Source organism: Grampus griseus, assembly GCF_964374135.1.
Source record: "Grampus griseus genome assembly, chromosome: 5".
NCBI classification, from domain to species: Eukaryota; Metazoa; Chordata; class Mammalia; order Artiodactyla; family Delphinidae; genus Grampus; species Grampus griseus.
In genome coordinates this window covers 60,107,928-60,131,822 of record NC_138998.1, presented here as the reverse complement: position 1 = coordinate 60,131,822, position 23,895 = coordinate 60,107,928, and the positions used below count along the sequence as shown (strand labels likewise).

The window sequence follows — 23,895 nt, the reverse complement described above, 5'->3', positions numbered from 1 at the left end:
ATCACTTACCTTTCCTAGATAAAATCACATATTTATTCTTTATACTAACCTTCATTGTGTACCGGAGAACAAAACTCATGAATCTCATAAAAGCAACAAGCAAGAGCTGAAAATGGCATCTCATAAACCAGGCTTCCCAAGATACTCAGTTTTTAAAAACAGTGTATTATCAAGAAAATACTAAATGAAAAACTATTGCTAATATTGATTGAATTATTGGTTTTAAAGCATTTAAAGGATACAGGTTCCACATAAACACAGTTTATACAAATGTAATGCTATTTTTGGCCTACAGCAAGGTGTTTGCATGCGTGTGAATGCTCTGCAGATCAGAAAGCCTAACTTATGGCAGTTAAGACCAAAAGCATGAGAGGAAATTCATTTTTTAAAAAATTTTCCTTGTACTCAGAATCTCCATCATTACTTCTATTCTAGCCTTTGTCACATTGTTTTACCCACACCATTTGACTTATTCGTTTATGAGCTGCTTTTATCCCAAGGGTCTATCATGTTTAGCTCTTAGCAGGCCTCCAAAAAAATGCCTGTAGAATGAATGAACAAACATCTTTAGGAATTTGCCCCTTGATTAAAGCCAGTATTAGTTTAATTAGATTACTTCCTAGTCTTTCACTTTAAGGTGTACTCAAGGAAACATGTGGGCTCTTACTGGTTGAATATACCTTTGAGTTATAGTAAATGGCCCAATTCAGCATATCTGAAAGTGTATTTACTTGGGTTATGTCTGAAAAGCACCACCTGGCAATGTATTCTGTTATTTTCCTTAAGTGACAGTATATCATTGAGGACTTTTCTATTACTACAACCATACTTACTTTTATAATTGTAATTTTATAATTCTTATAATGAATCCTTTATGTTAGTTGATGAATTATTGTATTAAGTTACAGGAAATGATTAAATCATACTTCTAATGAGAAATGCAAATGGGAGAAGTTACAGCATTTAATGAAACAAAAATATCTAAGATTCTTGCAAAAGATCTTTGAGAGAAGGCAAAATTAGCCAGTGGATTAAGGAAACAGGAGAATCTATAAGACTACTGTTTTAGTTCTACAACCAGCTTTGAATAAATACTATAAGATCACCATCTTTGCTGCAACAGTTTAATCTATATTCCCTTATTCATTTTTGATTTTATAGATTTGAGTTTTTATGTATAACTAATACAGATTTGTTGGGCTAGAGTTGATACGTACAATATGCTTGGCACATAGTAAGCATTCAGATTTTGTTGAATAAATTATAAGCTTTTAAGCAGTGCAGGTAAAATGTTATACCAGATAGTGTTCATTAAGGGTCCTGAATAATTAATCTCTTTTCATTTTTGGATGGCTTGCCAGAATAACATTACTTTATTATATTTGGGAAAAATAATGATTCTAAGCACTATGTGATAGCACTGTGCATAGTCCCTACCCTTCATAACTTATATTTTAACTAGGAAAAAAGACATGAAGTGATTCCTAGGTAGCACAATAAAATATTTGATTAAATATATACTTTAGAGGGAGGGGAGGAGATGCTTAATGGAGGAGCAAGGGTAAGGTTGTAAATCCAAGATTTCAACAGTTTCAGGAGAAACAGTGTTCCTAGCAAGGGAAACCAATTTATGCAAGGTAAGATCTCATGAATGAGATCTGTGATGAGTAATAGCGGCAGTGGGAAAAATAAAGCTACAGGGAATGAAGGAGGAAAAGAAGATTAGATAAGGCCTTGAAAACCAGGTAGAAGAGATTAGATTTGATGCTGGGGCAGTAGGAGCCTTTGAGGTCTGGAGCAAAGGAACATCATAATGAAAGCTGCGACTGAGGCTAGTCCAACTGCAGAATGCAGTCACTGCAGGGAAAGCAGAGTCAAGGAGACACCTAACATTTCTCTCATTATTACAGAAGAATGAGTAACCCTGTCTGATTCTCACTGTAGCTATGGTATTCAATTAAAGTCCCCAAAATAGGTCAACTTAACTCTTCTGAGTCATCATCATTTTAGTCCCAACTACAAACACCCCAGCCATGCCGTGCAAGTAAAAGTTCTACTACAACCAAATAATTCAGATGCTTCCAAGTTTTAAAAAATATATAGATTGAATCACACCATGTACTATGCTAAGAATCAAGCCAGAATCAGGTGAAAAGCAGATGAGCACATACTATGTACAGATATACTGAAACACCAAACACTGCAGAGCAGGCCTAAGAATATTCATAACGTTAAGAGACTAGGGCTAAATTTGAATCAACTGTTGAATAGCTAATGATATAAAATAAAAGGAAAATATGACCTTTCAAATGGTGTCTTAAGGCACTATTGCTATAGATAGGTTCTTATTTCATCTTTTCCTAAACAATCTATTAGGAAAGAAGAATTCCCTCACCTAGACATTCCAGCATAAATCTTTCAACAAACAAAAGAAGCATTTTAGATGGTTCCACAATGCAGAGGACACAATAATCCTCTATCATGGGCACAGCAGCAAGTCTGAACAGGAAGTAGGATTACGATCATGTACTACAGACCTCTCTGACATTAAACAGAACTAGTTGATTATATAAACAAATGGTGTTCACACACGAGTTTAAAAACCTTTGCGAAAATACACATCTGTTGACAATTTTCAAGTTGTTTATTGGAAATCATAGATTTATTTTTAAAAACCCTCTATTTTGCCATATAAGCAAAATTCAAATAATATAAATATTTAACATTTTGGTATAAAATTAATAATATGGAAAAAAGACGCAAACCAACCAAGAGGTAAAAAGTTTTTAGCAATAACACTGTGTATAACTGTCAGTTGACCATCCAGGCTAAGAGTTTATTTTCCCTTTACTGATGATTTTTAAAAGACAGCCTTGCACTGGAGCACCAAAAAGTTTTTTCCTTCCTTTTTAAAAGGTTGGAATCCTTTATTTACAATTAATCTTCTCAGTACTTTAAATCTGATGAAGGAAGAGTCTAGCAATTTCCTTCTTATTAAAAAAAGGAAGTACCTTCATATTTCCTTCATATTTAACTGTTTCATTCTATTTTAAGCAAAAATAAAAAGATGAACACAATTGAGGGGAGCTCTTTCACAAATAAATAACTGTTTCACAAAAGTATTGCTGTAAACAAGATCATTTTGATGGCCAGAGAGACACTGATGTTTTCAACCACTGGCAAATTTAAACAGTTACAAGTATAGATACACAGGGCATATATATGGCCAAAAGGCAAATGGTTATTAAAGAATCAACTAATAAAAATTAATTATAAACCTGGTTTGTCAAAATACGCTTTTGTTCTCTACAGTTTTTTAAATTGGTCAGAAAATTAAAACTGTAATGATCTAAAAACCCTGAACCTACTCTGAAAGTAACTAAAAACTAGAATGTTTGATACCATAGTTTTGACATGAGTTAAAAATTTTAAATTATCTGAGCAATCAATGTAAACAAGCTTCAATTTTCAAAATAGAAAAAAATTAACAAAAAATTTCTGTAAACATTGAGAAGCTACCTGCAACAAATTATACATATCATCATCCAGTTGTGTATACTAAGAATTCTTTTTTAGTTTTTTTGCATGTTTCAGACATCTTACTAAGTGATACATCTTAGTTTTCCCTAACAGGAGCCTCTGCAGACAAAGGGTTTATCATCAGTTCGACTGCTTTTGCTGAAGTCACTATTTTGGCTTTCATATAATCCCCCTAACAACAGACATCACCTAGTTCTTTCTGTAGTGAGGGGAGGTTGTTTGCATCATAGCCACATTTTTATCCTGCTCTGTAAAATAAATGTAATGCGCTATTGGATCTCAGCCACATTTCTTTGATTACAAGAAACCTACAGCTTTACAAATGCTTTAAATCTCATTCTGGTGACGTTTCTATCACTTTCATTCTACTTTGAAGTTGGAAATATTTATAAGTTGAAGATAACCTCTGACAGTTGTTGTGATGAAAGAGTAGATTTTTTTAAAATACTACAGCTTCGATTTGATGTTTAATACTCTCAATTAAAAGCTGAACTCAGAACAAAGTCTGTGGTTTATGAGACCCTGTTGGAGAGGGGTAGGCTAATTTTAGTAATCAATACAATTTAGACACTAAAACTTTTATTTTATAAATTATGGAGAAAAGAGGCTTTTAATGTTCTATCTTTCCTTTTGAATTCTTCATTATTATATTCCTCTATGTAAACTTACATTCAAATAGCTGCCTTAAAAACAGACCCATATTGAATATTTAAAAACCAGTTGAAAAATTCATTAAATTAAAATCAGCTTATTTGAATTAACAATGATTTCTCTCTAGAGAAGGACCCCATGAGTAAGACACTGTCCATGTTTTGTGTCATTTTCTAATAATCAAAAAGAACCATAATAAAGTACTAGTTAGGGCAGAACTAATGACTTCTCAAATTTCACATTAAACTTTGAAAAAAAGATATGAATATATTTAAAATGACTCCAACAGTATCCAGGTAAAATAGCTACATGGATGTGACAGTAAGTGATTTGACAGTTTATAAAGAAATTGTGTACATTTTCCTAAATCTCCTCTGAAGAAGAGGAAACTTTCTTTTACCAGATTCATGTACTTTCTTCTAGGCCAATCCTCTCCTGCCTCCACCAACTCCATCAAGTGCTCTTTAATCAAAATAAACTTGTATACCTGGTCTAACAATATATCCATTTCTTTGAAATGTTGTACTATACACTTACTTGGTATTTTCCAAAAGCAGTTATTCTAACACCTAGGCACCTTAATAACTTCTCTACACCTCTAATATACACGTGGTACTGTGAACTTGAAATTCCCTTTAGTTTTGTTTTCATAAACCTTGTCTAAATATAAATTCCTTGATATGAATTTAGGCAATGAAGTAGATAAGTTATATTGAAGGGCTTCTAGAATCAAAGAAACATTCTGATAGACAGGGCTTTCAAAATATTTCTTTGTTCTTCATATTCATTTCACTTATGGTATAGACAAACATTTAAAGGTTTTTTCATCCACGTCTGGCTCAGTGACAGTGAAAACATACAACATTCAAGTACTATTAGGCAAAGGCAGCCCTACACGGATACGTATCCTCACAGGTCAGTTTGCAAAGGAGGACTATCTTAATTATTCTGCAGTATAATTGACCAAAGAAACCTTTTGAAGTCATTTTTACTCTTGGGTCTGTGGCATCCTTCCAAAGGTCCTGAAGGTCTTCTACATGCCCATGAGATGTCATCATTTTTTCATAGATGCAGGGATGATAAGGAGTTTTACCTTCCCCGGAGAAAAACACATGGTATTGTGGTACTATCCCTATTTTATTGGCACAGAGGCCCATGAACACATCGTCTATGTAAAGACTAGAGTTAAGTGTCTGTGATGCCTCATAGACTTTGGCGGCTACATCACCAGAGATCACGTAGGCGGCTCCTGCAGTATAGTCAGGGTAAGCCGGCCACTGGTACATTTCATAGGAGACATAGTATTTGCTGTTTTTGTCTCTGACGGGAGGGGCACCACGATGAACACGACCAATCCAAAAGTCTTGAACACCAATTCGTTCTAAACTCTGAAGGTATTCAATAAGATTTGGCATGTGAATAAATATGTCATCATCAGCAGTCATAAGGAATTTGGCATGTGGACAAAAGCTATTTGCCCAACTGAACTGCAGAAGAAATTTAAGAGTAAGATTATAGAAAGAATCAGCAAAGCCTTGCTGAATTATATCATTGTACATCTGATCTTCCCAAACCAGTCTTCTCTGAAGTCTTTCTCTTGTCAGTGGGTCAGAAGGTGTTCCTAAGACAAACAGAGTTTTAATGTTGGCGTTAAGTTCAGAGCGAACATACTTCTCATTGCCCCATGTTTTCCTAATGGCAGAACGGCGATTGTAGTTTTCAGGAGCAGTCTTTACAAACAGTAAGAGCAGGACGTCTTGTGTTTGACACTTCTCCTCATGGTTTATCAAGTACTGGTAGCGAGGAGCCCCATCCTCGCTGCGCTTAAGAGACAGGCTGTCATTCACAAAGTCGTAGCTATTTATGAGGTATCTGTAAGAGTAGGACTTCATGTGGCTCACGATGTGGTTATCGATCGGTATCCAGAAGAACATGAGGCTTAGTACAAAACAAGTGGCAAATAACTGAATAAATTGCCATTTTTTTACTCTCCTGCCACTAACAAACATTCTGACGTCCATTCAGGTCTGTTTTTATTCAGGGTCAGTTTTAAATGGGTGCTTCCTTCTTCAAGACCATAGGACTTTGTATTCTTTAGAACAGATGTGCATGTTGGTCATTAAAAATGTAAAAGGAGCTTCTTATTTCACAAAATATTTTAATACCATTTTTTTCGGAAAGGGGAGAAAACGGAACACACTGCAGGATGAGGACACTGGCACATCAGAATGCTCCCACTCTGACATCCTTCATTAAGTTCGGGATTGGCCTTACGCAGCTATTCTGTGTACTCCTTTTTGTGAAAGTTAAGTGCAACCTATTAGATTTAGGAAGAGAAAAAATGAGAAGTGAATAGGTTACTGAGTTACCAAAAAGAAACAGACTACTCTTAATTCCTTAAAAACGATATGTAACCTGACTGATCTGGACAAAAGGTGATGGGGCAGCTGGTGTTGCGTGGAGGCATACAGCTGTTTATTTTTTCAGGGGAATCCAGGGAAAGGGAAGGAACCACTCTCTATCATCTTCTCATTCAGAATACAGAGACCCTTTTCTCTTTTCAACCTTAAAAAAAAAAAAAAGCATCCAGTATGTCTATCATCTTATATACTTAAAGTTAAAATTTCTCAAATGGGTGTATCGATGAATCTATTAACTTGGAATATAGTCAGGATGACCGCAGCTATATAGTTCAGGGAACAATACTGAATGAAAAGGAAGCTCCTAATAGTAAAAATCCATTAAAGCTTGCCCCAGACAAGGCAGGAATAGGAGTAAGATTTTTTTTTTTTTCAAATTAAGGTTCATAATCAAGGAGTTGAGATATGCTTCTCAAAAGCATAGTGCAAACTCTCTCTAACCAAAGTAACCTTTGTACAGTCATCTTCTTTCTGTACTTTTCCATTTGGAAACTCCACAGGCACCTCAAATTTAACATGTTCAAAACTGGGAAGCCACAGGATTATAACCAACAAGCACTGTCTTTGTAGTCAGGCAATTTGAACACCAGTGCTGGCTCAGCCACTTACTGTATGTTGTACTTTATCATGCATCTAACCCAGAAATGTAAAAAATTCTAATAACACTGCTTAATTTGAAGTCTTAAATGGGAAGATTAAAGGGGAACATACATAGAGGTATAGATAGAGGAAGGTAGATAGATAATAATTACCTGCACATGGGGGTACTCAAATGCCATTTCTACTGTCTTCTCCCCTAAAATCTGTTTCCATTTTTTCTTTGTGTCTGACTACACTTCATGTGTCTGTGCCAGAAATCTGAAAGTCCTCCTTTCCTTCCTCTTCTGTATCTAATTATTTAATCTTGTGAATTGCTTCTTCTAAACCTCTCTTCACCCTTTCATGTCATCTTCACTTCTCAGCCAGACCAGTACAGCTGACTGAAAGATCTCTGGCCAACCCATTCTCCCCACAGAGTGACCTTTCTAAAACTCAGATCTAACCATGAGACTACCTGAGCTCTTGAAACCCCTTCAGATGCTCTCCACTAGTTGACAATACCAAATTATTGGCTGAAAGCTCAGACACCCTTGCTATTTCACACATACCAGCCTTTGCACCAGCAGTCCTGTGGCCTGTTAGCCCTACTCCCCTTGCTAAAGGAAGTCTACTAGTCCTAACTAAATTCTACAGGCATCTGCCTCTGGGAAGTCTGAATTGGGCCCCCTGCTCTTACCTGTACTGCCATAACACCTTCTTTTTTTCTCTTTTTTTTCAAAAAATTTTATTGGAGTATAGTTGATTTACAATGTTATGTTAGTTTCTGCTGTACAGCAATGAGTCAGTTATACATACACATATATCCACTCTTTTAGATTCTTTTCCCATATAGGCCGTTACAGAGTATTGAGTAAGAGTTCCCTGTGCTATACAGAGGGTTCTTATTAGTTATGTATTTTATATATAGTAGTGTGCATATGTCAATCCCAATCTCCCAATTTATCCCTCCCCCCCTTTCCCCCCTGCTAACCATAAGTTTGTTTTCTGCATCTGTGACTCCATTTCTGTTTTGTAAGTAAGTTCATTTGTACCATTTTTTTAGATTCCACATGTAAGTGATATTATATGGTATTTGTCTTCCTCTGTCTGACTTACTTCACTCAGGATGACAATCTCTAGGTCCGTCCATGTTGCTGCAAATGGCATTATTTCATTCTTTTTTATGGCTGAGTAATATTCCATTATATATATGTACAACATCTCCTTTATCCACTCATCTATTGATGGACAGTTAGGTTGCTTCCATGTCCTTCCTGGCTATTGTAGCCACAACACCTTCTTACATCCATCTTCTTGTACTGAGATTTTCTACTTAACTGCCTTCGCCCAATTACACTGTGAACTCTGACCCAAGGCACGAGATAGATGCCTTGTTGTAGATAACCTACCTCAGCATCCATGTCAGTGCCTGATACCTAGTAGGCGTTCTCTGAACGCTGGTGCAAAGAACCATGCTGAGGGTGGAGCCACCTGTCACTCAAGCAGCTGGTCACTTGGGAAGAACTGGGGTCAGGATGCCCAGCCAGGTACCACCTCAGATGAGGCCCCTGCCACCACTGCCTGCCACGTGTCCTCCCTTTCCTCCTACCACTAGGAGACAGCACCACCCTTCCTCGAGGATTCTGTCCCCAGTGCTTACCACAGTTAAGATGCAACCTTTTGCCTGGAGAAGCAGGCTCTCCCCTCGGGCTTGACGTATCAGTCTCCTGGGCTTTCAACAGACTGACAGGGAAAGGACAACGCAGATTCCAGGATGTCCAGGCTGGCGGAGTAGCTGAGCCCACATCACAAGCCCCGGGGCAAGGGCTTTGCTTTTGTGCCCAAAGACCTCATCCTCAAGTCCCCTACCCTTTGCCCCTGATTAAAAACCAGTTGCACACACTGAGAGCACCAGGCAGTACCGGCCTAACCTGGGCTGTGGGAATTCCTTCTTGACTTCAGGCCTTTCACATCCCCCCAGGATTACTCCACATGAGGGTGATAACTGCAAAAGCCAAGCATGCGAAAAGTCCAAGGAGGACAGGAGATTAGAACCAAGCCTCAGTGAGACTTGTCTAGAGATAATCAGCACAGGCATCTTATCCCCAAGGGTAGAGATTTTTAAACTGCTAGCACCACTTAGGAAGCCACAAACAGCTTTAAAAAAAAAAAAAAAAGAAAGAGAGAAAAGAGAAAGGAAGAACAGAATAGAGAATGGCAGAGTGCATTGAAAGTAGTAAGTGTAAGTATTGTTTTGTGAAACTTTAAGTGTTGTGTGTATATACCTTTAGGGTTGTAAAGTAACATGCATTTTTATTGTGCTTTACTGTCAAAAAAGGTGAGGAATACTATTCTAAGGGCTAGATTGACGTTGGTAATTTCCCCCTTAGTTTGGCTGGTCATGGCGGACCGAATGCTCTAGGGTAGGTGAAGGACAGCAGGGAGCATCCATTTCTGATGATGGCATCTGCCTACACTTTGCACAATCACTTTCACTGGCTTGGGGGGAGTGGGGCACTTCCTCTCCGTCTTAACAGTGCTCACTTAGATAAGGTCCACCTCTGAAGGCCAAAACCCCCTTCTACTTCTTCCACGACACATACTGAAGGAACTGGAGGCTTAATGCGAAGTAACAGGGAATCCCTAACAGCAGATTTTAAGACAGCGTAAGTGTTTAAGAATTCTAAGAAAATTCTCAATTGAAACTAATCTGCTGTTCCTATTCCAAGAGATCCTGGGAAGGAAACAAAGAGGAGAGTAACCCTTGGAACCACAGGCAAAACTAGCTTCCCATTTCTGAGCAGCTGCACTCAGTAGTATGTTCCAAGGGCAGCTTGCTTTGCACCTATTCACAGTTGTTTACAACCCAGAGCTTCTTGCTAGACAGTCAGCCCACCAGCCCAACTCCGCCAGCACCCACTCGCACACTGCGCTCACAGAGGCCCTAGTCTCTCTCCCATGAATGGGGTCTATTACTCACCCGGGTGGAATGTTGCTGCTAACATTGCTACTACAGCCAAGAAACCAGCCCATAACATTGGTTTTGTCCCCTCCCTACCCCGCCATGTATGTATTTCCCTCATTTTCCTACATTTCTTCAATTGTTCCCAGTTGGCCTCTAAGAGTCACAACTGTTTTCTTAAAAATGAAAAAGAACTTGTCACAAAGCCAACAAGCCATGCTACTTCTTCAGGCTCAGCACAGTGTGTGAAGTTCTAAGACACGGTTTCTCCACCTGCAGCTGCTTGAATTGTTGGAGCCACTGTTTACGTCCGTCATAACCAAGTCTCCCTGATAGTGTTGATGTGATGAGGGGAAGACCTAGGAATGGTAAACGGCTCTTTTAGAGGACCCAGCTTCTCTTATAGCGAAAGAACACCCCAACTCCTCCAAAGTGAACTTAGTCACTAGCCCGGACTTTTCCAACCAAAAGCAAAAACACCTCCATGGTCTAAATTCATTTGTTACAACTAAATAACATTGCCCCAGCCCTGGCTTTGCTGATGGAGACCACACACAGGCAATCAAGGCCCACCGTCTGGTTCACACAGCCATAAAGCTTCTCTAAAGCACATCCTCTAGCTTCTGTATTCAAAGTGCTGGGTTGGGGGCTATAGAGAAGCCCACAGGCCTCCCTGACCTGGAGAAAGAAAATGCTAGTCCTAACAGGAAACAAAGCGATCCCAATAATGATTGTGAACTCAGCAACCATCCACAACAGAATGCTGTGGGTGCAGCTTCCTTTGTGCCTGCAGTGCGGCTGGGTGACCAATCAACAGGTTGGAACCAAGGCTACCCGGTTTGGGGCCAGATTTATTGTATAACCTCGGGCACCCCTCATTGCACTCTGCTGTGGTGACTTAATCTGCAAGCTGGGGGCAAGGATCAAAGTATTGTTACGGAGGGATATAAAAATTACAGATGACTTCAGAGCCTGCTGAGAGAACAGGACAAAGAGCTGGTTAGAGGAAAATATGCAAATATTTGGAATATAACTTGGGTTTGCTTCTATCTGGATTGAGAAGGAACAGATATTCTTAGTATTCTCTTTCCTGATAGAAGTAGTCAGAAGAATAAGAACAGAAGTTGAGTAGGAACATCAGAAAAGAAGGTAGCAGACCCCACCCCAAATACTTCTCAGTCTAGGAGCTGTGCCCCTCAGCCACTCAAGAATATTTCTTCACGAGAGAGCTCTTTAAACTTTTCTGATTAAAAAGAACAAAAACAGGGCTTCCCTGGTGGCGCGGTGGTTGGGAGTCCGTCTGCCGATGCAGGGGACGCGGGTTTGTGCCCCGGTCCGGGAGGATCCCACGTGCCGCAGAGCGGCTGGGCCCGTGAGCCATGGCCGCTGAGCCTGCGTGTCCGGAGCCTGTGCTCCGTGGCGGGAGAGGCCACAGCTGTGAGAGGCCCGCGTACCGCAAAAAAAAAACAAAAAAAGAACAAAAACAAAAATAATTAGTGCATCTAGAGGCACTAATGAACCCTGATTTTTTTCTACTTCATTCCTGCTGTCAACCCATTTCTTTGTTGAGTCTACTTTTGTGATCCTAAAATATTACGCAAAATCTGCTGTAAATTTTGACATTTTAATCAAGATGATGAGGTCGGCATTTTAAGTTCAAGTTAAACAACCTCAGTGTCCAGTGTTTCAATTAATCCTATAAGTGTGTGAGTATTTGCTATGGAAATATCCCAGGCACAGTGGGAGTCATGAAGTCGTATTTTCTGGTCTCTGCTCTGAAAGCACCTACAATCTAGTTGAGACAAGACTCATGGTGCCCATGTGAAAACACAGTTCCCCCAGACAGCAACGGGGATGTCACAGTAAGGTACAGACAGTGTGTTGGCACTAATCTGGGTCATACCAACTCCAGGCACAATATGAGTGTCCCCAGGAGTAGAGATCAGTGACAGTTGGATCAGAAGGGCCTGAGGATGAACAGGATTTAGGTGGCTGCAGAAGGACAAGCAGTCTGTTTAAGGCAAGAAAGGAAAACAAAATATGGCAAATCCTTGAGAAACAGGCATGTGTTTGAAAGCAGGAGGTTGGGGTGTACTTATGGAGAACCTTGAAAATAAGGCAGAGAAGCCAGTGAGTGCCCAGGGCAGCAAGTCCCAGAAGTTTCCCTTTTTGTTTTTAGTGATAACTCCCTTGTCAATATTTATTAAACTTTATGCAAAAATCTGGCAGCGGTATGCAGGATGGATGCAGGATGCCTGGAGATCGGACACTGGTTATATCAGGGCCTCGTACTGAAGCAGAATGACGAAAGGAGGGTCTAGTCTAGGATGGTAGAAGTGGGGAGGGAAGGAAGGAATAAAGAAGACCCTCTCAAGAAAAACAAAACCCCAGTGGTATGTGATGAGTGACAAGGAAAGGAGTAAAGGAGAGGAGAGAAACCTAGTTTCAAGCATTCCTGACAAAAGAGGGAACTCTGGTCTCCTGAGTTAGGAGTGAGGAGGGGACATGTTTGGCTTTAGGCTGCGTTGACTGAGATGTTGGAGAGACAGCAGGTAGAGAAGTCCAGTAGGTAATCTGAGCCTGGAGGCAGACAGGACTGAAGGTCCGGTGGGCACCCTGCGTGTAAAGACGATGGAGGCTGTGAACATGGGTGAGCTCTCCAGTGGGGGAGCTGAGCAGAGGCCTGGAACAGTAAACTCTGGGGAAGGAGAAGGGGGAGGAGTAAGAAAAAACAGGAACTAGCTTAAAGGGCTGGTCCGTCAGAAAATTAAGATGGGGTAACAAAGAAAATTAAGATGGAGACAGTCGGAAGGCAGGACGTAAAGGCTAGTCCTGGCGCTCGAGTGGGAAGACAGACGTGGAGCAGTGAGAGCTGTGCTGGGAGTGCAGGGGGCTCTCAAGGTGGGGTTGGGTGGAGTTAGGGAAGGCATCTTCCAGGAGGACAAGCGGCACTGAATCTAGACCTGAAGGCTGAGTAATGTTAACTAGAGAAACCAGTGAGTTTGAATTCAAAAATGCATATATTTTTGTGTCCACTCCTTTGTTTCTTGACCACCGTTTCTGGCCATCATTGTGATACATGAACAACATCCAATCTTGGGGAAACTACATTTCTACGTCTTACCCAGTAGACATACAACACTCAGAAGCCTAAGGAGCCCTTGTTTTATGGTGTAGGCGCCATTTTGTTCACGTTACTTCCCACACACTCAAGACAACTTACCAGCAAGAAAGTCATTTATGTGGCTTCACTTAGAACTGCATTTCTTCTGAAATTTCAAATTCCAATCCACTCTCTCTTCAGCCACAACCTCTAAATATTCATCTGGAATCCTCTGCACCCCCCACCTGCCCCCTAACACCCCGGGTCCAGCCAGCCATCTCCTGACCTTTCTTCTACCTGCCTCCCTGTCGCAGATGCAGGATCACCTGGCACCTTTGCCCTCCTCTCCCTGGCTCCTGGCCTTCCACCCCAGCAACCCCAGACCTTGGGTCATTCCTGTCTTCTCTACAACACCTGCGGGCTGCTGGAGAAACATAACGCACCAGGCAGACAGCATCACCACAAGTGGCGATATCCAGCTGTGGGCAGAGTACTCAAGGCTGTGTGGCCGTCCTCCACTTGTCCTGGACCTTCTCCCTCTCCCAGGCTCTTCACCAGCCATGCTACATCATTCCCCCTCTCCCAAGGCCTGTCCTCCTCCTCTTAGCTGATGACTTCCCCTCCTGCCTCATAGAGAAAGGAAAAGACATCACACACATTCTCACCATCTCATCCCACATGTGCTTCCTCTTCGGGAATTCCCCAGGCTGGTCAGCCCTCTCCGTTCCCTCTATAAAGCACACTGACCACTGTCAGGGGAGGGCAAGGGAGATGCAAGTGAGGCAGTCGTTTGGGGCACAAAATATTAAAGTGATAAAAGTATGACTATAGACTAATGATGCTCCTCCAGTAAGTCACAGATTTTTTTTTAAATCCTCAATACTTGATACTTTTATGCTTAAGCTTTCATGACTTAAAGTCCCATGTGAGACACAGTTTTTGGTTCCTTTCCAGGCATAACTCAAAGGAAAGAAAGATAACATTTTCTCTCCCATCTTTATGTTGCATTTTGTTCTACATTCCAAGTATTTTTTTTCCTGGCTTGTTCTGATCATCTATTCCCTATTAAATATAGCTAGAATCAATCCTCAGGAGCCAAACTGCCATGTTAAAGAAATCAGGAATAAAAAGCCCTGAATTTACTGGAAAGGCTATAATTTGATCTTCATAGATTCTTTTCTTAGTAAATTAGTTGTAGTAATTGGTGCTGAGAAACACAACTTCTTACTGTTTAGCACTATTTCCCCTTCTGTTTGCTCAAGAAGGAAGGAAGTAACCTGAAATGTGAATTTACAACTCACATTTTAAGTGGGAAAAATTAGATAGTCTCTCAATTATATTTTATTCTTAATCAAATTTCCAATATAAGGCTGTAAAAAAGGACAAATTCCACTCAACAGCTGTCTTTAGGTGTTTTGTGGCTGTGACTAGCTATGAAACTTTAGCTCAAGCCATGGGCAAAGATTACAAGCCATTTGGAATTGTTATCCCTCCACAAAGAATACATGTTTAGAGTTAGTTCTTGATCCAGTGTTAGTCCAAAGACTTTAAATTTCAACTCTGCAAGCATGGATATGGGACAGTGGGAAAAGCTGGTTATAAAATGTATTGCTCCCCACTTATGTAAACTAAGTTATATGTTTCTTTATAAGTTAAACATGGGTGTCGATTTCTGTTTGCTGGTTATAGGAAAAATAAAGACAGGGAAATACAAAATGACCAAACAAGTAAAGACAGCCTCTAAGTAAAGATAAGCACTAAGGAAACTGGTGACAGAGGGATTATAGAATATATTATATTTCAGAGGAATTATATTAAAAGTTGCTGAAATTTCCCAGTAACCAGTTTGATTATACAGAATTTGAAACAAACAAAAAAGCTGAAATATAAAGAGGGTCTCAGAAAGGTCAAGCACTTGCTTTTCTAAGCTTGGCCTTCTGTATTCATTCTTGAGGCATATTTGTTTGGGTTGTCAGGGCTGCTTGCTCTTTAAATACAATTCTTAACAGTTTTGTTCTTGCCTACTTAAGGAACAAACTTCTCCTTATGCCCAGTCTAGCAACAGTTACTAACTTGGTGTGTTTACTGTGCACCAGGCTCTGTTCAGAATGCTTTACATATATAGTAACTCTTTAAGTCTCACAACAACCTATGAGGGAGAAATTATCTCCCCATTTTGCAGAAGAAGAAACTGAGGCACTGAGACATGGGATTAACCATGTAACCTCCATAAATTCCAGACCCTGTGGCAGCTCAGAAGCACCTGATCAGTTACAGCCCTGTCCCTGAGCTCCTCACCTGCCTTTTCTGGCACTGGCACAGCTGCTCTTCCTGGAGCTCCCAGAAGGATGGGAGGACAGGGAAGCAGGTAGGGCAGAACCAAGAGTAGCAACCCAAGGCAAAAGATTTGCTTCACTGTCTAAAGTTTGGAGTCATTTATGTTTTGCTACCACCTGCACTTCACCAGAGCTTGTTCTTATTTTCTTTGTAACATACCCTTTTCCTAACCTTCCATCTCAAGTTTCCCTCCTTCCTTTTCTTGATCTCAGTAGCACTAGACAATGGGCAAAAGTGACCGTGTAAGTCTGGGTCCTTTGGGTACATAAAGTCTTTCCTGCACAAGGAAGATTGGGGAATTTAAGGGTGGAGATTCAAAGTGGTAGAAGGGGGTAAAGAAAAAAGTAAGGAGGAGGGAAGGAGAAGAGAGTAAAACGTGTAGGACTCAGAGAGGATGTTTTAAGCAAGTATTCAATGAATAAGTATTGGATGAGATAAAAGGAGAGGAGTCGTACACAGCTGAGGTCAAATTATGATATGAAAAATAGTGATTTCAAAATAGGGTGACAATATAACCTGGTATAAACCTGTTATATAAGCTATGCACATTAGCTTGTTGTCCAATGGCAGTTCATATGTCCCATTCTGGACACATTTGATTGTGGGTTCAGAGTATAAAAAATGAAGGTCTAAAACATAAGAGATATTTATAACACATTTCTGTCTCAGCTGATCAACATTTATTATAAGTTAACTACCATTTAAGCACCTGTCCTATCCCAGGCATTATGCTGCACAGCCCTGAAAGTAGGTAATACCTACATTTCATTCATTCAACAAATATTAATTTATCACATACTGTGTAGTAGGCCACAGACAGGATGCTGAGAGGGCTTCAGAGATGTTTCCAGTGTAGATCCCCTAACAGAGTAAGAAAATGTTCCGGTGCAACCTTGAATCTGGACCTGATGGGGTCAAGAGAGTAGAAAAATCAAGAGTTTTAGAATGTGAACAAAAGTAATTTATATTCTGCAGCTTCCATTTACTAATCACATGAGCTTGATTTGTCTCTAAACCTTGTACCAACAGTGTTTTCTGAGGATCATTTGAAAAGATTTATTGACAGAATGTGGTCCAGATCAGGGGTTTGATGTATGCTAATTTCCTTTCTCTAGAAATTGCTGATGCATCTTTACCATGATGGTTTAGTTAATAGATGGCCAATATTCTTTATGGGTTATTTTCCTTTCAAAGTGATGAGCTATACTCTTTATATTCTTCTCAAAAATATTTATTGAATATGAGTTTTTTGAAATACTGATCTGATTGCTAAGGGCCACTAATACATCTCAAATACTGTTGTGACTGAGAACAGAGGTATCATTCCTAATTGACTGAACATGGTCTTCCATTATGCTTTACAGGAAAGAACAATATTGTTCCCACAAGCACTTAAAAATACATTTCAAAGGACACAGCCAAAAGTAAGGCCCTGTAAATTATGGAGAGGGAAACCTGAGTGGAGTCATCTTTTTAACTTACTTTGCTTAGAGCACAACCAAAACGTTGTCAAAAGAGTTGTAGAAAAGGAATAAAAGAGACAAAATAATGAAATTTCAGGGAATCTTAAGCTGGGTAATAGTGCTCTGAACTTGGAATTTAGGGGGCTTATTGCCTGCAGACTTGGTAGAACATTCCTTTCTGTTTAAAAAAAAAAAAAAAACTGGCTTCTAGTGTTAAAACATTCACTATGGAAGATAAATAAGTTACTGGTCAAAGCCAGCCTCTGAATGTCTAGCATTAAAATGCAAAAAGAAATCACTTTATTCAAAGTTTACATCTCACCTGATCAAGTTTATTCAAAGTTTATTCAAAGTTTACATCTCACCTGATCAAGTTGCTTATCTTTAAATATGAATTCTTATATCTCTTTTATATACGCAAACTGTAAGACAAATATTCTAGATTTACACTGTTCTGGCTAAATTTCTGCTGGCAGAGATTCTATATCTAATAGCAGGGCTCTTGTAATAATTTGCTGTTCCTCAATTTCTGGAACATAGATACAATGTATACATCTCCTCACAAGATTATTCCACAATGGAATAAAATAATGGCTATGGAAATATTCCCAAAAAGGTATAATGTGCCATAAATTGCAAAGCTAAGATTTATTCAGTTGAGTATATATAACATTCCAAAAAGACAGGATACATTTTGTTACTTTGAGAAGAAATCATTTCCTTCTGAATTTTTCCCAGTTTCTTTCTACCACATCCCATGTTCTGTTATGTAGACTCTAGTGCAGTTGGTCCTCAGAAAGAACTCTACCTTGACTATTTGAAAGTCACCGAGTACAATGATTCTAGCCAAAGTGACCCATTTTAAAAGATGACCCATTTCAAAACCCATGAGTTATTATTCAAGCTGTTCTATATTTGAGAATTTGAAAGTTATTTCCTTTTCTTACAATCTCATTTGAATCAGTCTTTTATAAAAGGGAAATTTGATCTCTATTTTAATGAAATATAATGTGACATTTTTTCCTTGCTAAAGCCTGCACTTTATGTTGAAAACTCTTCTCCACCTTCTGATGGTTTGTGTTTGTGGTTGGGTGTGTGTATGTGTGTGTGGTCAAAGCATTTGTGTGCAATATCATCTATGCCTCCTAAACATCCCTCATTTCTCACTTCCTCAGAAACAGCCTCTGAGCTTCAGCTTGAACTCTCCCTGTCACAACACTCATTCCCATCTTCAGGTGTCACGGTGAGCACCTGGAGGGCTGAGATTAGTCAGACTGAGTCACCCTCTTCCTCAGAGGGTGCTCAGTAAACACTCAAGGAGAGTGCCTGTGGGAGAGGGGATGGGAGAGAGAGAAGGAGAGGGAAAGGGGAGAATCATTTTAAGTATTTAATGGAAACATTTCAGGTATTGAATTTATCTTCTTTAAAAAGAAAAGAGTTGACTCCAAAAAGCTGCTCCCCCCTCTCCCCCGCCCTGTCACAGGATATAAAATCTACCATAAGTTTCTTTTGAGAAAGTTAAAACCTCAGGTGCTAATCACCAATCCCCCTTTCAGAAAGTTCAGGATGGGATCTTTTCAGCGCCATCACTGAATACAACTACCTTCAATCATCCTTTTCTGGGTCAGTTTCAGCTTCTCACACCCTTCTCCCTTACCCCATAGGGACCAGGCAAAGTTTCCCAAAATAAAGGCACAGAGGAACAAATCCAGTTCTAATGGATGTACTTGCATCAGAGAATTACCCTAAATATTAGCTCCAAGCCACCACCAGCCACGGAGCGATTACAACTTCGGTGTCCCTTTAACATGACCCATAAACTATGAAAACCAACACTGGCAAAGAAAAATATAAGGTGTGTAGTCAGAGTCGGATGAAAAGTTCCTACTCTGGACCTACGTAAGTGGTATCTGAGTAAGCAATTGACTCTGTCACTTCAGGATGCAAAATAAAATTCAGCAGAGTCAAAGGAAAGCGTGGCAAAGACCTCCCCACTTAGAAAGAGGTCTCTTTTTCCAGTTTCCCCGCCTGCCTACTTCCTTGTCTCCATTTCCCCAGCCAGTAACTCACCGAAAGCTTCCCTAGTCTGGCGGTTTCCCAATTCCCAACACGACACAGGATTTCTACCCGAATTCACCCCTGCAGCCTAGGTGTGGCTGCAAGGTTGGGGGCCACCAGCCGGAACGGAGGCCCGCAGGGCTCGGTGTTCTCCTCCCGGCTCCGGACGGTTTCGGCATCGCGGCGAAGCGGCCGCCTCGCGGAAGCTCGGAGGAAAGGGAACCCCGCCCGGCGCCGGGACACTTCACCCCACCGGAGCTCCGGGCCCCCCAGCCTACCTGCTGCACCTGGGCGGAGGCTCGGCCCAGGGTCATGGTCGCTAAACGCCCGCCCGCAGGCCCGAGCAAACAAAGGCGCTCCGGAGAGGGAACGCGCCTCCTTCCCCACCGCGCTCTCGGGCTGCGGGCAGCCCTGACCCGCGGCGGGTAGGGCGGCCCCAGCTTCCCGACGCCGGGCCGGGCGCGCTCCGGACCAGTGTCTGCTTCAGCCGTGCCTCCCCGGCCCCAGCGCGCATTCCAACCTGAGCCACCGTGCGAACGCGCGTGCCTTCACCTCCTCGCGACTCTCTTCCCCTCTTGGCCCTGGAAACCTCACCGAGGAGGCGGAACAGACTCCGAGTCTCCGGTCCTGCAGCCCGGGAACTGCTTCTGCGGAGAGGCGCGGCGCGGCAAGGCGGCCAGGCCGGGCAGGGGCGGGGCGGAGGCCGGGCGGTCCGGAGCCCTCCGCTGTGGACCGAGGGAGTCAGTCTCCCCTCACAAAGAACAAACCAGGCGGGGAGTTGAGATTTATCCCCGCCGAGCGGGCTAGAACTTACCACATTTAGTGATCCGGAAGAGAAGACTACATTTCCACGCACCAGGGGCCTGGGCCCCTGCTAGGATGCGGTGGGATGCAGAGCATTTTTTTAAATGGTACGATTGATCACATATATTAATTCCATATGAAACAACTGGTCTCCGTACAGTTTGCATTAGGAGGTAGAATTTGTTAGACAGGCGATCCATTCGTTCAGAACATGCAAAGGTTTACTCATCTGCGGGAGATAAGTTTTGACTGAGTTGCAGTTCTCTGAGCACCTTATTTTCCTTTTCAGAGCAAGAGGTCTAAGGGCAGGCTAGACTTTAAAAGATCTCTTGTCACACCACTTACGCCTCGAGCTTCTGGGGGCCTCAGTGACAAAAGAAGGAAACTCTAATCTGCAGCATACAGTTTCGCTACAGCGGTTCGTTTTAAGAATGCAGTGGGACGGTGGGGAGAGACTCACGCCGCCCCACCTTCAATCCCAACTTAATTTCAAAGAGAGCTTAAAGCAAAACTCACCAAGTTCAAGACCAGCTCCTCAAACTCCCAAATCGCAGGTCGGCTCTCCTCCTGGCAGCGAAGCTAAAGTCATGGGGGTCTCCGGAACAAAACTTGCCCGTTTAAAATCTTGGTCAGGGGCTGGGCAGCCGGCTCTCGGCTGGGCTCGCCTCCCCGGAGGGGAGCGGGCTGCAGAGGGCAGATTGCGGGGGACCCAATCAGGGGCTCCCAGCGGAGGGCGGGGGCGCGGCCAGCGTGCCGCGTTTCCTGCCCCTCTTGGCGTCACTGACGAAGCCCAGTCTGGCCTGACCTTTGACGCCACCCCTGCGTGTTGGGGAAGGTGATGGGTCCTGCCTGAGTCTATTCCTGTCGGTGCATGGCAACTCCAGGAAGTGCTTCTCCACACCTCTTTAGTTATTTGAGATCATTTAGTCAGATCATCAACTGTGAGCTAGGATCCGCATGAATGTCCTCTTTGAGGTGTTTTCCCCATTCAAAATACTTAATACATGTAATAGACAAAATCAGGAGAACATAAATTTCCACTGAATGGAAGAGATTATAAATAAATCCTTTATGGGTTTAGTTTTTTGTTCTCCAAATATTGTTCTAGCATCCTCCTCATAGAACAAATATTATCATTTAACAGAGGTGATATTTTGAACGACTTTGTAATTGTATATATTTGAGAACATGAGAGAAAACAAAAGATTAACCCATTACTTCAGTAAAATAAAAGCTTTGGATTTGTTATTGTAAAAGGAATGACAGGTAATGACTTAAAAGTAGATTACTGAGTCAGTTTGAAACTGTAAATACAACATTGTACATGTTATTTCTAACTAGATTTTTAAGAGGTTTTGTTATTGGTGGTTTTTTTTTTTACGGTACGCGGACCTCTCACTGTTTTGGCCTCTCCCGTTGCGGAGCACAGGCTCCGGACGCGCAGGCTCAGAGGCCATGGCTCACGGGCCCAGCCTCTCCACGGCATGTGGGATCTTCCCGGACTGGGGCACGAACCCGTGTCCCGTGCATCGGCAGGCGGACTCTCAACCACTGCGCCACCAGGGAAGCCCCTTAAGAGGTTTTGTAATTGCTTTCTTTAAGCTCCTTAGCATATTTTCAACCATGCAGTTATTTTCTTTCATACATTACCTGTAGAGAGCATGGCTCAGTACTGCTATTATCAACTCAGACCACGTGGCATGTCAGACCACAGATAGAAATATTTAGGTAATGTGATTTGTAAGGGAATCACTGACAGTGACCCATAAATAAGCTAATTTATTGTTAGTGCAGTGCAACTCCCTTTACCTATGCAAAATATAACCCTGTTGGTAAGTAAACCCACAGACATTCCCCCTCCCCCAGGTATCGTGTATGTTGTATTTATGTGCAAATGTTCAATTGCCATTATATTCCTGTCGCGTCATCTGGAACTAAACCCACATAGGTGCAGGTGTCAGCATGTGTGTATTCCGCATGCTCGAACACATAGGACTGTACCCACAAAAAATACAAACTGAACCAAACATTGATAAATACATATAAAAATCACATATTTACATCAGCCTGTATGGAGATAGACAAGCCAGACAGAGAAATGCTTCAAAAGTAAGTCAGGAGATTGGTGAGTGGATGTGGGGCTTTTGGTGGGAGGAGGGGAGAGGGTGTGGATGAGAGATGGGGTAGTCCAGAATGCCTGCCCAGGTGCCCACACATGAACATACAAGAACAGGGACGGCGTCTTTGCCCATCTGGGAGAATGATTTCCTACAGCAGGCTGGCTTCCCATCCCACCCCAGAAGGAGAGGAAGAGGATGATAGATTGGATAGTATATAACAAAGTACTCAGTTTGTTTTGTTGGGAGGGAGTGCTTGAAATTAGTTGGAGATAAAATTAACTGACAGTAGTGAAGCTGATTTGACCATCAAAGAAGGAAGACAGAGTCGCCTTGCCCTCAGTGTCCACAGTAGCTGCTTGTGAACAGAGACCACTACAAAATTTATAAATGACTTTCAATCTCACCGTCAGGACTTTGCTTCAGAATTTAGGAAAGTGGTGGCAAAAAGAAAGCTGTAGCATCAAGATGGTAAACTTGAAAACTGAGAGGAATTGCAATTTGCATGTTAAATTTAGAAGGGGGAAGATAAGGCGGAGAAAGAGCAGAGGGAGAAGCAGATATAGGAGAGAGGACCAGAGAGTAGAGCATGTATTATTAGTTTTGGGGAAAAGAAGACTGAAACGAGTACAAGAGAACCTGGGAGATGGTGGGAGCAAAAGAGACCCAAAGAGAGAAGTGTTAGTGAAGTCATGAAAGGAGAAACAGGTTTGATAACTGCTACTTAATACCTAACACAGTTGAAGCATATCAACATAGTGCCATGCTTGACTTGTTAGCTTTCTGTAGAAGGTAGGTTTCCTCACAGACCCTGTACAGGCCCTGTCCCATGAATTCAGACACACCACAGGCTGTGTGTTCTGAAACCAGTGAGCATCTATGCAAGGCCTGGGCAGCTAGAGAGGTGAGGTGGAATCCTGACTTAGTTCCTGCTGGCCACGAGATCGGGGCAAGCGATCCAACTTCTCTGTGCCCCATGGTAATTCCCGACTGGAAGGGTGCAGTGAGGGCTGACTACAGAGCAGTAACATGTGTGAAGTGCTGAGCACGGCGCCTCTTGGACTGGGTGGACAGCTGTCATCCTCACGCCACTGTGGGCTACAGAAAGCTCTCTCTTGGTGAGCTGGTCTTCATGCTATATCCCATCATCATCATTGCTATAAAAGGACCGGCTGTGTTTCACATCTTTAGAGATACATTTTCTGTTAATACAGCATCAGCAGTTAAAACAATGCAACAACTCCTTGGCTGTCTCCTCTTCCTCCTTTACTGCCCACCAGCCCCTCCTACCCCCACATGTATCCTTCTGGGTATTCTTTTCTCACCACACTTGCTGCTTGGTGATCTCATCCATTGCCTTTAATCCATGATTTATATTTCTAGTCTAGATTCTGAGCTCCAAACTTGAGTGTCTTCACTTAAGTGTCACATCAGTCGTAAGCTTAGCAGGTCTAAAATGGAATATTCAAATACATTTTTGTGAAATGGTGAATGGGTGGGTGTTGGATGACCCCCAAGGGCCAGAATCCTCCTTCTTCTCGCCAGTGGACCCAGCCCAGGGTGTTTGTTATGTGTCAATAACAGTCAGTGGCATTATGTCACTGTATAAATATCTGTGGATCTGTTTTCCCTACTCTTTTGAGAGTCCTCAGACCTCTTGAGGATGGAGATCACATCCTAGTCATCTCCAGTTCCCTTGAAGAAGCCTCCCACAATGCCTTGCATGGAATGAATATGTATTAATGGCTGGTTGAATTGAATTTTTGCTGAACGCTTCCCACATTCATCAAAAGTTCAAACTTTCGGTCCAAGAAGCCTCATCTACAGTACAATGGCCCCAGTGTACTTCTCCCTCGATGCC

General features: G+C 41.8%; 2 protein-coding genes across 2 annotated transcripts in view; one reads left to right on the top strand and one right to left on the bottom strand.

Moving 5' to 3' along the window:
- Positions 1–23,895, top strand: part of MCF2L2 (MCF.2 cell line derived transforming sequence-like 2) — a gene marked incomplete at both ends in the record, with an annotated part of 213,807 nt that overhangs the window by 134,662 nt on the left and 55,250 nt on the right. The window lies entirely within an intron of this gene.
- Positions 2,639–15,804, bottom strand: B3GNT5 (UDP-GlcNAc:betaGal beta-1,3-N-acetylglucosaminyltransferase 5). The gene is made up of 2 exons (XM_082655500.1): positions 15,764–15,804; positions 2,639–6,508 (listed from the first exon to the last, which is right to left on the bottom strand). The coding sequence occupies exon 2, from the start codon at positions 6,210–6,212 to the stop codon at positions 5,067–5,069; it is 1,146 nt and encodes a 381-aa protein (XP_082511626.1). The 5' UTR covers positions 6,213–6,508; positions 15,764–15,804; the 3' UTR covers positions 2,639–5,066.

What these genes read in the sequence shown, in the direction of transcription:
- B3GNT5 (XM_082655500.1), bottom strand. Translation starts at nt 6,212, where the DNA reads ATGGACGTCAGAATGTTTGTTAGTGGCAGGAGAGTAAAAAAATGGCAA.